This window comes from Prionailurus bengalensis, chromosome A1 (genome assembly GCF_016509475.1).
Source record: "Prionailurus bengalensis isolate Pbe53 chromosome A1, Fcat_Pben_1.1_paternal_pri, whole genome shotgun sequence".
NCBI classification, from domain to species: Eukaryota; Metazoa; Chordata; class Mammalia; order Carnivora; family Felidae; genus Prionailurus; species Prionailurus bengalensis.
Window position 1 is genome coordinate 178,463,955 of NC_057343.1, and position 15,424 is coordinate 178,479,378.

General features: G+C 39.6%; 1 protein-coding gene across 11 annotated transcripts in view; it reads left to right on the top strand.

Annotated features, from left to right (window-relative positions):
* Positions 1–15,424, top strand: part of FBXW11 (F-box and WD repeat domain containing 11) — a 121,280-nt gene that overhangs the window by 80,000 nt on the left and 25,856 nt on the right. For all 11 annotated transcript variants that reach the window (XM_043596059.1, XM_043596013.1, XM_043596036.1 and 8 more), the window contains 3 exons: positions 72–297; positions 10,401–10,587; positions 11,452–11,542. In XM_043596059.1, coding sequence (XP_043451994.1) covers positions 72–297; positions 10,401–10,587; positions 11,452–11,542 — 504 coding nt within the window. The remainder of the gene's footprint in view (positions 1–71; positions 298–10,400; positions 10,588–11,451; positions 11,543–15,424) is intronic.

Consider the following 15,424-nt stretch of genomic DNA (forward strand, 5'->3'; position numbering starts at 1 on the left):
CAATAAAATACTAATTAGAGTTTTTTTCTTTGTCAAACTAATTATTTTTTTTGTTTATTTTTCTAAAATAGATAAGTAATGGAACATCATCTGTGATCGTCTCCAGAAAGAGGCCATCAGAAGGAAACTATCAAAAAGAAAAAGACTTGTGTATTAAATATTTTGACCAGTGGTCTGAATCAGATCAAGTGGAATTTGTGGAACACCTTATTTCACGAATGTGTCATTATCAGCATGGACATATTAACTCTTACCTGAAGCCCATGTTGCAGCGGGACTTTATTACCGCTTTACCAGGTAACTGTACTTGTCTTTTAAAAAGCTGAGCAGTAGAAGAATGTCTAGTCCAAGGGCCTACGCAGAAATCAGTAGATATTTGTGAAATGAATGAATGAGTACAGTGTGACTACAGTGTGAGTTTCTTTGGTACCCATACTATATTTTATTATGGCATTGGAAAAGGAGTTATAATTTAGGATCTGTATAGGAAATGTAGGCAGTTGCCACGATTAGTGGTGTTGATCATTGGTCATACCGTTGTTTAATTTAGTTTAATGAGCTAATGCTATCCTGTTTTTTAAAGTGTTTATTCATTTTGAGGTGGGGGAGAGGCAAAGAGAGAGGGAAAGAGAAATCCAAGCAGGCTGTGTACTGTCAGCACGGAGCCCAATGCAGAGCTTGATCCCATGAACTGTGAGATCAAGACCTCAGCTGAAATCAAGAGTTGGACGCTTAGCTGACTGTGCCACCCAGGCATCCCTATGCTGTTAGTTTTGAGGTAGCCTATATATAATCTGGATTTTGCTTTTATAAGTAATTTAAAAAATATATGAGATAATTTTTCCTACAGCATTTATGTTTAAGCAGTATCCCAAAGTTTAGGATGTTCATTTGTACTTAAAATGACACTTAGGGTAGGGAATGGTACAAATGTCTTGGAAAAACTGATGGCATGTCTTTATTACATTTTTTGAAAAACTTATTTCTGGATCTTCTCCCTTACCACTTCTCTTTTTCTCTCTCCCTCCCTCTCTGTCTCTCTCTCTCTCTCCCTCTTCCTCCCATCCCCATACTCCTCTGGTTAAGTTTACTTTGATTTAAAAAAAAAAGAGAGAGAGAGAGAGAGAGAGAAACTATTTTCTTAGAGTAGTTTTAGGTTCAGAGCAAAATTGAATGGAAAATACAGAGAATTCATATAGTCTCCATATCCCCATCCTACCTCACTATCACCATCCCATCCAGCCTCCCCCGTTAACATCCCATCCAGGTGGCTCATTTGTTCTGGGACACATGGGCCTACATTGACACATTATTATCACCCACTCCATACTCATTAGGGGTCACTCTTGGTGTGCATTCTTTGGGTTTGCACAAATGTGTAATGACATGTATCTGCCATTATCGTATCATATTGAATAGGTTCACTGCTCTAAAAAAGCCTCTGTGCTCTGCCTGTTTTATGCCCACTTTGATTTTTGATCACTCATTAATTCTGTCTTTTCTCTCTTTATTTCTCTTCCTCCTCCTCCTCCTCCTCCTTCTCCTTCTTCCTTTAATTTTGATTTTAACTTTAATTTTAAATTTGGCTAGGTAAGATAGATTTCTGAAGAGAATGCTGGCCAGAATGTTTCTTCTAATAATGGTCATTGTGGTCTAGAGGTTATAACTGCCATGCCAGGGTAGACCTAGAAATAGCCAGGGATAAAAGTGCCATTGCCACCAGCCCTGTCCCGTCAGAGCTTCTCTTCAAAGAGGAGCTCCTTCCTTAGCTTGTCTGTGATTTACAGTGCATCAGGACTCCATGCTCTAAGTATTTTCATGGCAAATAGGAGCTGTTCTCAGGTCTCAGGCAAATTGAAAGGCCAGTTTTGAATTTCGAATCTTTCTTCCAAAATGTGTACATTTACTTTCTACAGTGGGAGTGTAAGGATATTTGAGAGTTAGCTTAGGAAATTTTGACTCTTCTGGTTTATTTTATGCTGAAATATAGCACTGTTTGCGCCATTTCATTCATTAGTATTTCTAGAAAAGAAAATAAGAACCCTCTGTTTCTAGAATTGTGTAGTATTTAATTGCTACGAAGGATCTTAGCCATCACTTAATCCTCTTTCTCACTCTATAGACCAGGAAGCCAAGGATCAGAGAAATTTCATGAAATGACGAAGATCATACATCTTGGTTATTGTGGTGATTGAATTGTGGGCGATGGTGGGGGCTGGTTCAAAAGTTAGTGCAAAGGCTGAAATTGCTAGGATTACTCTGGAAAATTCTTATTGGCCATAGTATAGAATACATGTTTACAACCCAATTTACAGCCCAGTTATTTATGATAGGGAGAAAGGAGGAAACAGATATGGTTTTAATTGTATGAGAGGGAAAAAGGGTGAGGGGCTCAGGGGGAGAGAATTATAAGTGAGTTTAAGTAAGGTGATTGACCATGTGGTGCCGTCTCTCTGGTATGAGCAGTGCCAGAACTCAGAACCTCCAGCAGCCAAGCCTTTCTGTGGACTCAGGTTGCATCTCATATCTAGAAAAGATCAGACAGTTAAATATTCGATGATGGTACTTGTTCCTCATCAGTGCTTTGAAACTATGCCTCCATTTTGCTCAAGGAAACCTGTTGTTTTTTGGTGTGCTTGCTTTCTGCTGTTCTGGTTTTATTTTATTTTTGCCTGTAATTTGCTTCTCAAACATTTTAGAGTGCCAGGAAACTCACCTTGTATTTACAGAATATCCACAAGGTGGCACTGTTGAAGTTCTCTTGATTTGCAGAGTGTAGTCCAGAGGCAACCCCTTCTCTTGGGGAGTGTACAGTCTTGGAGAAGAGACAGAACAGATGAACATGTGTTATGTATATAAATATGGTTAGTATAATTGCATACAATTCAGTTTTCATTACAGCGAATTTTAAGGCATTGTCCATATCTCTGTTAAAGTGGAATTTTGTGGTATTGAATATTACATGAAATGAATGGACCATTGGCTGGGACATGGAAATATTTTTGTTAAAATGCTATTTGTTTTAACAGGATTTGATCTGAACATATATACATATGTCAGTATATATCATACATACGAATCTAATAGCTGGGGACAAGCTGGCCAAGTTGATTGTGTTCGTGTCTAGTAGACTTGGATTAAACCTGGCATTAGTTCCTTAACACAGACCCTGCCTTAAGAGTATTAGGGGAGAAACTGGTCCATGTGTACGTGCATACTTAAATTTAATAATGTATGGAGCAACTTAGTAATCACTATTCTAGTTTGGTGTTGAACTTTTACCATAGATGATCTTGAGTTTGAAGTTTTACTGTTTCAGTTGTCAAGTTAAGACTTCTTTTGATTGGGAAAACCATTAATTCTATAAAAATTGTCTGTAGTTCTCGCTTTTTAATGCTTACTGTGAATATCATACCTGTCAGTATAGGGAAAATGGAAAATGTTTGTGGTCTCTGGCTCCTTTTGGTTCAGTGGAAAAAGTGATAATTATGATATGCTTTTCTAAAAATCATGGTAAATGTTTAGTCTGCAATGTCAATTTCTGCAGGCTAAGTTTGTGGTTTGTAAGAACTGTTGTTAAAGGGAAAATTTACATCATTTGAAGTAGAGGCAGATTGTACTTCAAAGAGGATGATAAGCATTGGCGATGTTTTTGGTGAGGTATCTGAGCAATTAAGAATTTTGAAACACTTAGCTTCCTGGCCATGGTTTATTCATTTGTCTTATCCCCAAGTAAGGGCGATAAACCGTTATGGACTGTAAATGTGACAGACTAAATCAAAGGTCTTGAGAGAGCATAGCTGAGGCTTCAGGCTGGGTGTAGGGCCAAGGACCAGCATGACAGAGTGGAAAGAGTGTGGGTGTTGGATTTAGACAGTCCCTAAATTTGAATCCCAACCCCTGCACTTCATAGTTACATGAGCCCACTTTTTGGAGCCTCCGTGTCCTTATCTGTATGGGAATAATAATAATAATACTTCATGGGATATTGTAAAGATTAAAGACAAGGTATGTAATATGCCTGACATCTGGTGGGTATTGTGAGGATGGTAGCTTTAAAAAGAAAAAGAAAAAAGAAAAAAAAAAAACCTGGAGAGACAGGAAACACCTGCTTCTCCAGAGGTAGTAAGATTTGTTGCCAGGAAGTTTTAATTATTCACCTGCTAATTTCGGAATTGATTCATCCTGACATAGAGGTAGATGCTTGCGCCATTTTGTTGGGACAACAAAATGTTGAACTTTGTGACTTGAGTGTCATTTCACTTCATTTCTGTCTGAATCCTTAGGTCTGTATATGCCAAGTTAAAGGCATCCATTGACATCCTATTGCTGTCAGCAGTTGCATTGTTTTTTCTTTCAAAAGGTTGCTAAGTTCAGATTTTACCACTAGATCTGTGACTAGGAAGGGACAGCAGGAGTGGGTGGGGAAGGAAGTTTCTTTGCAGCTGCCCTTTGAAATGTGTTTCTAAAATAATAAAAGTTTCTGTAATTGTATGATCTAAGCAGCTGTGTTAAAACTGGCTGTAGTCAAGGGCATTGAAGTGACATTATACATTTGAGTTTCATTTTGATATAGTGTTGTTTACATACTGAGCTTTGAAATTTGTGCCTCTTAATTGTTTTAATTTATTGTTGAAATTTTTCCAGACCTTCGTCTGGTGCCTATAATTAGCAACAGAAGCACTTCTTCAGCATTGTGTGTGCCATATTCTGGCCTCATTTTCTGAAACCATAATGTGTCCTCTTGTTGCCTTGGGAAGGGAGGTGGTAATGGGAGACGGGGGGGGGGGGGGTCTCAGCAAGATAGAGAAATGAGAGCCAGATATTGGTACTTAAGAAAATGCTTAATTTTAACACTTCAAAGCACTTTCTGGCCTGAGCAGATGGCCCACCTTCTTCAGTAACTTCTTTGTACTGAATAGGCTTGAAACGAGAAAGTTCCATGGTCTGCTTGGCTCCTGGGGATACTGTTCTAAGGTGTTCTCGTAGAGGTTGTGGGATTCCTGTTATGCTGACATTTAAGGGGATATGCGACTTAGCACCAAGATGTTAGAATGGGCTTTAGTGCTTTGCTAGAGGAGCTGTTCAGCGTTTTTCTTTGTGGAAAATAACAAGAGCAACATTGCTTAGTTTCTTTGACCAATGGTAGCAGTTAAGGGGATTTGGAGATGAAGGAAGGAGAGCAGAGACTGACACTTAGCAAGAGCCTGCTCTGTACCTGGCTCCTTCGTTAACCTTCTCCTGTTAACCTTCCCAACAAGGCTAAGAAGTTCCTTCTCTGTAAAATGAGGATATTGAGAATAACTGTTGTCAGAGTGTTACTGTGCACATTATATCAGATCATTCATGACAGGTGTCTAATATTATTCCTATTTTATGGGAGACTGAGATCCAAAAAGGAAAACTGATTTGCTTCAACCCAGGTTATCTGACTCTACAGCCAGTGCATTTTCCAAGAGACTGAAATGCCCTGCCTCCTGGAATTGATGGCGTGAACTTAAAGCATTATGCAAGGGAAGTCAGTCTTCTAGATATGATGGAGATGTGGCTGGATTGGAGTGATGGCATTTGAAAGAGGAGGAAAGATGTGTTTGAGATTTCCTTATGTAGAAACTCAGTGCTAGTCATTAGACTATCACTAGACGAGAAAGGATATCAATTGCTATAAGGCAGTAGTTCCCAGTATCAGAATTATCTGGTGGCACTTCTAAAAACACAGATTCCTGGTCTTCACCATGTAAACACGCTGATTCAGTAGACCAAAAAAATGTCCAGGGAATCTGTTTTTGGTGGTGGTGTTTTTGTTTGTTTTATTTTAAGCTGTTTTTTTTTTTTTTTTTTTTTTTTTTTGAGAGAAAGAATGAGCGAGCCCACAGGCACACACATGAATGGGGGAGGGACAGCGAGTGGGGTGGAGAGAGAATCCTAAGTAGGCTCCACGATGTCAGCACAGATTCCCACTCGGAGCTCCATCCCACGAACCATGAGGTCATGACCTGAGGACCTGAGCTGAAACCAAGAGTCAGATACACTATTGACTGATCCACCCAGGTGCCCCTGTTTATTTTTTTATTTATTTTTTTTTTTTTAATTTTTTTTTTTTCAACGTTTATTTATTTTTGGGACAGGGAGAGACAGAGCATGAATGGGGGAGGGGCAGAGAGAGAGGGAGACACAGAATCGGAAACAGGCTCCAGGCTCTGAGCCATCAGCCCAGAGCCTGACGCGGGGCTCGAACTCACGGACCGCGAGATCGTGACCTGGCTGAAGTCGGACGCTTAACCGACTGCGCCACCCAGGCGCCCCAGCCCCTGTTTATTTTTAAAAATCACTTGCCCTAAGTGATTCAACTACAACTACACAGGCTTCTGAGAGCCAGCTCCTGGACCATCCAGCCAGGTAGAAGACTTGGATGGATGCCACTTTCCCAGCTCAGATACAGACGATGGAGGTGTTGCAGTCATTGAGGAAGTTGCACTGAGTTGCAGCGAGAAAGCAACTATCTGATGCATTCTTATCTCACTATGCATTTCATCACTCAGAGCGAGGGACTCATGAGGGGAATTGGTTAGGGGTGTGTTTATAACCAATTAAGAGGATTTAGTTGACGATATGGAAGTAATATGGACCTTGAAAGGTGACTGTTCTCATAGAACGTGAGAAACTAGATGAGATAAGTACCCAGAATTAGAAAAATTCAGAGAAGAGCTAAATCTATTAGCCCATGATTAGAGGTGCTAAAAGAAAATGTGATTGTAGAGGGCAGAGAGATTCTGAAATTTGAAATTCTTGTCAGTAAATTTGTCAGCCCTAGCAGTGGAGAGGTACAAGTACCCTATGATTATCCATGGATCTCCCTGATTTTAAATGCAAATGGAAGAAAGGAGCACATGATCATGGAGATACACAAAAAGGAAACACATAGCTTCTATAGACAAGTAGACCTAAAGACATTGTGTGCCAGGGTAGTGATTGAACACGGAGTTGTGATTTTCAGAATTGTGGAACGTTGAGAAGTAATTGAAAACCATAGGCAGAGGGGCTCCTGGGCGGCTCCGTTGGTTAAGTGTCTGACTTGATTTTGGCTCAGGTCATGATCTCAGAGTTCGTGGGTTCCAGCCCCACATTGGGCTCTGTTCTGACAGTATGGAGCCTGCTTAGGATTCACTCTTTCTCCCTCCCTCCGTCCCTCCATCCCTCCATCTCTCCGTCTCTCCATCTCTCTCTGCAGCTCAAAATAAACAAGCATTAGAAAACCGTAGGCAGAGCTACTAGGTACAGTTGTACCCTTTACAGCTTGTACAACTGCATTTGGTAGCCCTGCATGGATAGTACTCTGAGATGATTGATGAGCAGACTTCCTGGTGTTAAGAGCTGGAGACCTGAGGTTGGGTGTACTTGGGGGATATTGGCTAGTAAATTTAATATTATACTGTGGCAGACTTTTAAAATGGATTATCAAATTTAATTAATTTGTAGCTGAAGAGACCGTGTAGGGTTGTGTAAACCTATAAGGATGTATACAGAATGCTAGGAACCTTTATCTCTGAGAGGATTTAGGGATTAAAAATTTTCGCTTATATGCATTTTATAATTTTTGTGTCATGAACTTGGGTTATATATGTTAAAAAAAGGGATACAAAGCAGCTCCTTGCCAACTTGTAAACAAAAAATACAATACCAACTTTATGTAGGAAGCACCAGCAAGGGAATACAAAGAGTAACCATACCAAATTCACTTGATTGTGGGGTGGGAGATTGGGATAAGCCTATCAGATTAGTAGGTCAGAAGAATGATGCAAAGGTAAAGGTGATAGGGTCTTTATGGGGGGCAGAGTTTCTCCAAATACCCGAACATTGAATAGAGAGATGTGGGCTGGACAGTAGTACATCCGGGTGGCCACAGAACCAGTGGCTCTGTATTGGTACTGTGAGTATTTAATGAATGGATCCACAGTAGCCTCGATGGAAATACAGATCTAGAATCATGGGTGCTGTCCTTGGTTCTGACCCATTTAACATGTTTGCCAAGAACTTGGGATAAAGACTTACTACATTTGCCCATCATGCAGATTTGGTGTGGAATATCCACTCTTCTGGATGACAGAATCAGAATTCTAGAGGTGACATGCAAGGGTCAGTTAAGCTTCAAAGGTGAATTACAGTAAGGATAACTATAAACTTTTGCATGAAGCTGCCCTTCACCTCTCCATTAGCCATACAAATGTAGAATTAGGGGGAATTTTATTTTTTAAGTTTATTTATTTATTTTGAGAGAGAGAGAGAGCATGCCTGTGAGCAGGGGAGGGGCAAAGGGAAGATGAGGGAGAATACCAAGCAAGCTCCACACTGTCAGCACCAAGCCCAATGTGGGGCTTGATCCCACGAACCGAGAGATCGTGACCTGAGCCAAAATCAAGAGTGCCAGACACATAACTGACCGAGCCACCTGGGCACCGTGGGGGAATTGCTTTAATAAATCCTTTTGGAAATCAGGCCTAGGAATTTATTTATCTTACTCGTCTTAGGAATCTACTGTGATAGGACTACTTAGATAAAGGCAGTATAATCTTTGACTGCATTAACTGTGATACAATGACAGTCATCAGAAAAAATAGTGGTCTCAGTGTATGTAGTCTTTATGATCAGATCAGAGCTTGGATATTAGATCTAGTCCAGAGTAGGAGAATTAGTATATGAAAAGCCTGTAAACCACAATCAGGAAAGAGTATAAAGTGTCATTCTCAGAGTTGAAGAAACCATTAGTCTGTAAAGCATTTTAATGCACCATCTCATTTTGATATTTTCAAAATAGAGATTATTATCCCCATCTTATACAGATGAGGAAAACTGAGCTCTGAAAGTTTAAAAGAATTACTTACATCCTGCAAAGTTAATGCTACTATATGGCTTCTATTTATCTTGAAAAAGAGAACAAGTATTTACCTTATATGGTGTTTTGTTGCCTTAAAATCTTTTTATAAAGTTCTTCCATCTGATTCTTACTGGTAGTATGCGAAAGGACAGTGGTTACTGGCAATTACCATTTTTTAATGGTAAAAGACCAAGGGGCAGTGATGTTTCAGGATTATGTTTAAATATTTGTTTCATGTCAGAGAACTGCTACATGGTGAGCCTTCACTTGAAATTGAAATTTTCTGCCTATACGTCTGTGTTCCCACCACTACAATAGGTCTGGGAGGTGAGCTTTATTTTTTGTAGCTACAGAGGACTTGCCTAGAGCCATAGGATGGGAGTTCACAGGTGGCAACGTTGATGAAAATGGTGATTTCCTTACTAGATGGCAGTGTCAGGCAGACTCTGAATCTTGGTTGTCTTTGGGATGACCCTTGCATTGTGTGGGATAAATCTCATAAGGTTCAAGAATTTACAGACATGTGGTTCTTGCTTTTGAGGATTCTACCTCCATAAGAAGGAGATGAAGAAATGATTGGCAAAGATACATTTAAGGAGACCTGACTTTAACTCTTGGATTGTCACTTGACTTTTCATAAGCTTTTTAAGATGTGTAAGTGTTTCTCCTTCTTTGTCTCCTTGGCTCCAAGAGATTCACATAGGTCACATATTAAATGGATGATTTGTTATGAGAGACGGTAAGTCAGAGGGGAAAGAACACAAACTTAGGAGCAAGAGATCGGAGTTGCAATCTTAGTTTTAGTATTCTGTAGTTGTGAAACCTTGAGGACTTAATAACATCTCTGTGCCTCATCCTTAAAATTTGAGGAATCATTTCCCTGTAGTAATTTTCTAAGAGTTATGTAAAAAGAATGCAAATAAGTCTTTTTTTCGTAACATCTGACAAATAGAGACCTGTCCAGGATCCACTTTTATACATAGAATCTGTTGCCATCAAAACTTTTTTTTTTTTTTTTTTTTTAATTTTTAGGGTGCCTGGGTGGCTCAGTCAGTTGGGGATCCGACTGTGCTGACAGCTCAGAGCCTGGAGCCTGCTTTGGATTCTGTGTCTCCCTCTCTGTCTGCCCCTTCCCCGGTCGCGCGCGCGCTCTCTCTCTCTCTCTCTCTCTCTCTCTCTCTCTCTCTCAAAAATAAATAACCATTAAAAAAATAAATGTATTTTTTTTAAGTAAGCTCTGTGCCCATCCTGGAGCTTGACCTCACAACTCCCAGATCAAGAGTTGCATGCTCTACTGATTGAACCAGCCAGGCACCCTTCCATCAATTATTTTATCTTAAAAACTCAGAACCAAAAAGAAGTGTATGTGTTTATGTACTCATGCACTTGTATATCTGAACTTTTGATACTAGTCAGGTATGTTACCTGGTTCAGGATTTCTTTATTCCTCTTACCTTTACAGAAATGGTGACTGGTACATTTCCATCTCCCTTCCCATTCCTTCATTGCCTTTTCTATTTTGTAGAGCAAGGCTTAGATCACATAGCAGAAAACATTCTTTCTTACCTGGATGCCAGGTCTCTGTGTGCAGCAGAGCTGGTATGTAAAGAATGGCAGCGAGTGATCTCGGAAGGAATGCTTTGGAAGAAGCTGATTGAAAGGATGGTGCGCACTGACCCTCTGTGGAAGGGACTTTCAGAAAGAAGAGGGTGGTAAGTTCCTGGGTTGCTTGTTCCCCTGAAAAAAGTTTCTTGGACATAGGGTCAGTTTGGTTATTCAAACAAGCAGTTTGACTTGCCAGATGTGTTGGCCTATTTTAAAGTGGGAAGGAGGAGTGGTCATAAGTGGCACGTGGGGGAGGGGGAGTTAAAGCTGTTAGAGTAATTCCTTCTGCAATGCATATTTCCTTTACAAGTATTAACTGTTAGGAAGTATTATATAGTTTGAGTGATTTGGCTTTTCAAATCTATGAGTTTATGTTTTCGTTTTCCTTTCACATTTTTCTTAGGTGATGATACTATTACCAAAAGATAGATAAGAAAAAAGAAAATATGAGAAAGTCAATAACATTTTGTTTTTGGTCATTGCTCTGACTGAAGATATGGGAGGCAAGGCGGGCAGGAATTTTCGGCCGACCCATTAACTTACGTACAGTTCTTTACCTTTATACGTGTCCATAACCTGGCCCACTTAGCACAGAAAGAGAGTTACAGCTTGTACAGGCTATGGTGTGAGTGAGGGATAGGGCTGTTGTTTTCCTTATGGGAGGAAGTTTGATGTGTCCCAAGTAAGGTTTTTCACAAAGCTGCCATAGCGTTTTTTATCAAATTGTAGAATGAAAGGCTGGATTAATATGCGTTGGGTATTCAGAAAATAAAAGGCCAGGATTGTGTTAGAGAGCTGGAAGTTAAAGTACATTTGTGTCTAATATGTAAATGTAATGGTCAGAAATCCTACTTTTGAACTGTTAAAATCAAAACACTCGAAGGGTACACTATCTTTGTCAGCACCACGTTTAAATAAAATTCACCTTTTTATGTGCAAGATTATAACATCTGTTTGTTTCCATTTGCCAGGGATCAGTACCTGTTTAAGAACAGACCTACAGATGGCCCTCCCAATTCATTTTATAGGTCATTATACCCAAAGATTATCCAGGACATAGAGGTAACTTTATGATTTATCTGTTTTATGGGCTCTTTGTGTCTTGTTCTCAACTTTTTATGTTGCCTTAGAGCGTTTTGTTGATCTAAAAACATGGAGCTAGTAATTTTTTTTTTAAGTTGAACTCTTGAAGCAAATATGTCAACAGTCAGTATAACCTGCAGCCATACTTCAGGGTAGATAATGCCTGTTTGTAAAAACTGACCTGACTTTTCTAAAACCTGAAATGCTTCTGCAAAGTTGCCAGTTAATTAAAACCTGAGTCCAAAGTCAGCTTTTTATTCTAATTTGATAAATTTTCCAAAATCCCAGGCACAGTTTTTCAGGTTAGCAGTTTTACATTTTTGAGCCATCTCTAGAGAATTAGAGAAGGCACAAGGCTCAGTTTCCTCTGTAAATTTCCCATAATTTTTTTCATAAAAATGACTCAAATATGAATCTAAGCAATAGTTAAGTGGGTTTTATACAGCAAATTATGCTCCTGGACCATTTTGGATTTGAGTGTAACTTCACCAGACCAGTAAAACTCTGTAAACTTGATGAGAAACATTGGAGATGTTTGATATTATTCATGTGTTCTAATTAGTTCAGTTTTATTATTTAGCCCTTTTCCTTGAACCAGGAAAGACAGGCACAGGCATTTCTCATTAACTCTTTCACATGTGTTCTTGGCAGGTCTTGGTTACTTCACTATTTCCTCCTTGGCGAAAAGTTTAGCCTTTGCTAGGCAGTGCTGTATCACCCATAAAGTTATACTCAGTTTCCCAAATGTCAAGTAATCCTCTCTCCCAGGTGATAGACATAAAAGTTATTGTGCCAAAATTCATTAATGGAGAAACATGTGCTTTTTGGGGAGTTCTCCCCCACCCCCTTCCCTTTTAAGGCAGATGTGAACTGATGGAATCATTAGGTTAATGGTAAGCTTCAATGTGACTGGAACATCATATTTAAAACACAAACCCTTGTTTTGAGTATCTACTTCCTAAAATGAGCTGTAAAGCAATCTTTTACGGAGGGCTAAATAATTTAAAACTTCTGCCTGACTAATCAAAGGTTAGGAATTACTTGATCCACTGGAAGTTCAAAACTTAGAATAAATTGCTCCTACACTGTTAACTTGAATCTTGAGTTGGTGTGTGTGTGTTTTAGGGGAGAAGAGCTGTCTCTTACCCCAAGATAGTTGTACTAATTATTGCTTTGCATACATATTAGAAACTATATTACTTTTTGCTTCTTTTTTCAACTGTTCTTTCCAAAGCAACTCCAGATTTCCTTGACTAATTTCAGCAAATCCTTTGTTATGAGAAGGATGATGTTTAAAGTCAATATTAATAAATAGGAACTCTGGAAGAACTTTGATCAGGTTGAAGATTTTGGTGACATAGATTATTTAATCCTCATGAGTACTGTTATAATCAGTAGTATGAACTCAGTACTCTGTGGCATGATAATATGTGACACTACCTACCGTAACCATTTCCTCAGGCTAAAATAATATTTTAAAGTTAGTGGAGGAGGCAGATGTGAGGGAAATAGAGCTATGGGGGAAAACCCTATTTGATGCAAAACCTCTACATCATGGTGGTCTACCCAGTGGTTCTTAAAGTGTGGTTTGGGAAAACCCACTGGTGGCCCACAAGAGTCTCCTCCAGATTTTTGTGGGCTAGATCTCTTAGTGTAAGGGATGATGTTTTATACTTTGGCATATTCACTAATAGTAGTCATAATAAAAAATAATGTATCATGCCTACAAGGACGTTTACTTGTACTAGATACTTTGTTAAGCATCTTATGATACACTTTTCCATTTAGCATTCTGAACAGTACCTGAAAGGTAGGCCATGTCCTTACTCAGAGCTAAGGAAATGGAGACTCAACAACATTAAATAGCTCGCCCCAGATCACACAGTGAGTAATAGAGTCTGTGATCAACCTACAATTCTTCTGCACTTACTACAACTTTTTTGTACTCGAAATCACTGGTGACTCATCAGAATAGAGTTCTTTACCTCTGTTTTGGGAGTGTGTTTTATTCTGACCAGGGTGAACACACATGTAGAGAGTTGTGTCAGTGACCTATGGATCAAACAAATAGAGACTCAAGGACTTGATTCTTGACCATATGGCTGGCATGAAACTCTCATAGCAGAAGAGAATAATTACAGGTACCCTCTGTTGAGCTCTTGCAGTATACCATGAACTATGTTGTATGACTTACAGAGATTATTGCGTTTAATTCTTAAAACAAGGTACATATTGTCCCTATCTGTAACAAGGGAAAACTGAGACTAAGGGATGGGAATTGAACTGAGGTCTGTTTAGCTTTGGGGTTAGTGTGTTGTTTATCATTTTCAAAGTGGAAAACTCAGGAAGTGAAGGAGAAAGAGGTGTGATGTTACATGCCTATGGACTTTTCAAGGTGATCTCATCTCTCCCCAGTTGTCTGAGTACTCAGCATCCTTGACTGCTAGTTTAAAAAAAGGGCATGAGTTAAGGTAAGATTAATTGGCCTTGTTATAGTCTACTTACGGCAAAGGTAGTATTTTAAAGGGTTTTAATTTTAAGAAGCACATTGCCAAAGATAAATTACACCCCGAGCATCAAGTGGGTGCTTATGCCCCCTGCCCAGTTGCCCCTCCATGCCTGCAGAGTCTCTGTGTAGTTCCCATATACTTGGCGAAGTTGCCAGTACACAACAGCTTCTTCTTTTCTTGCTCTACTTTGACAGCTGTGTTTCAGGTACCGTCTTGTGTCATCTGTCCATTCCTAGATTTGACTGTGATGAGCAGATGACCTTGCCCTTCTACATTGACCCATCACAAATCGGCTAATTTTTAAGAAAAAAAATAGAAAACCTAGCTTAGTGTGGCCAACTCCCATTATTGAGGAAATGAAGATGAAGTCTAGGGAGAATAAATAAGAATTCTTAGCTTTCTGCAAAGCTTCATTTCTCTTGGGTGTTCTTGCCACACGCGGGGGGGGGGGGGGGGGGGCGTGGTTTAGAGTACCTCTGAGTTGAGAAGGAATTCCTGGAAAACCTGAGGCACATTCCTCAAAGATGCAGCCATATTTCCCCTGCTGTCTAGAGTCTCAGTTGTTCTGCTCACTGCTAATGGTGAGCTTACTATTAGGTACTTTGCTGCAGTGATTTGATTTAACTCTCAGACGATCAAAACAGAGTCTTAGTCCAAAGCTCATGCTCTTTTCATGCTCTTTTGGGGGTCTACCATGCCCCCAATCGTCTCTCAGCAGAGAGGTGGGAATTGTTACAATAGACTTAATCAGAATTCTGTGTCCTGAACTTGGATTTTTCTCTGTTGCCATCTCAGAGTAGTGTAAACTCTTTCATGTAATATGCATTTCCCCTCTTTTTATTCACTGGATTAAAGCCTTTGAAGCACTCTCCTTGGAATAGACCACTGGTAAAATGATGGTGTGTTGTATCGCACCTTTTAATAAACCACATTTTATTCAGGGAAAGTGGGAAGCTTTTTTGTGGTTTGCAAACTTGATATTAATATTGTCCTGACCAGAAAATGCTGAAACTTGCCCACCCACCCAGTTGTGTTTAGGCTTCTAAAAATAATGTTATTCCTCCATACTCAGACATCTGTTTTCACTCTATTGCCAATTTAAATGCCGCTGTATACTCTGTGTATCATGGCTACTTTCCCAGTATTTTTAAAATTTGCACAGGGTAAGGGGATTTTACAAGTTCTCAAAAACACGAAGGACTCCTCTACAGTAGCCACACCACATGATGTCTAAGTGTAATGGCAGGTATCTGCATAATTAAAGAGGTGCACCTGTGTATGCCCTGTATCCCTGCTGCTGGAGTCACAGTTGAAATGCACTGGAAGGCTGAGCCCCTTCCCAGGAATGGTT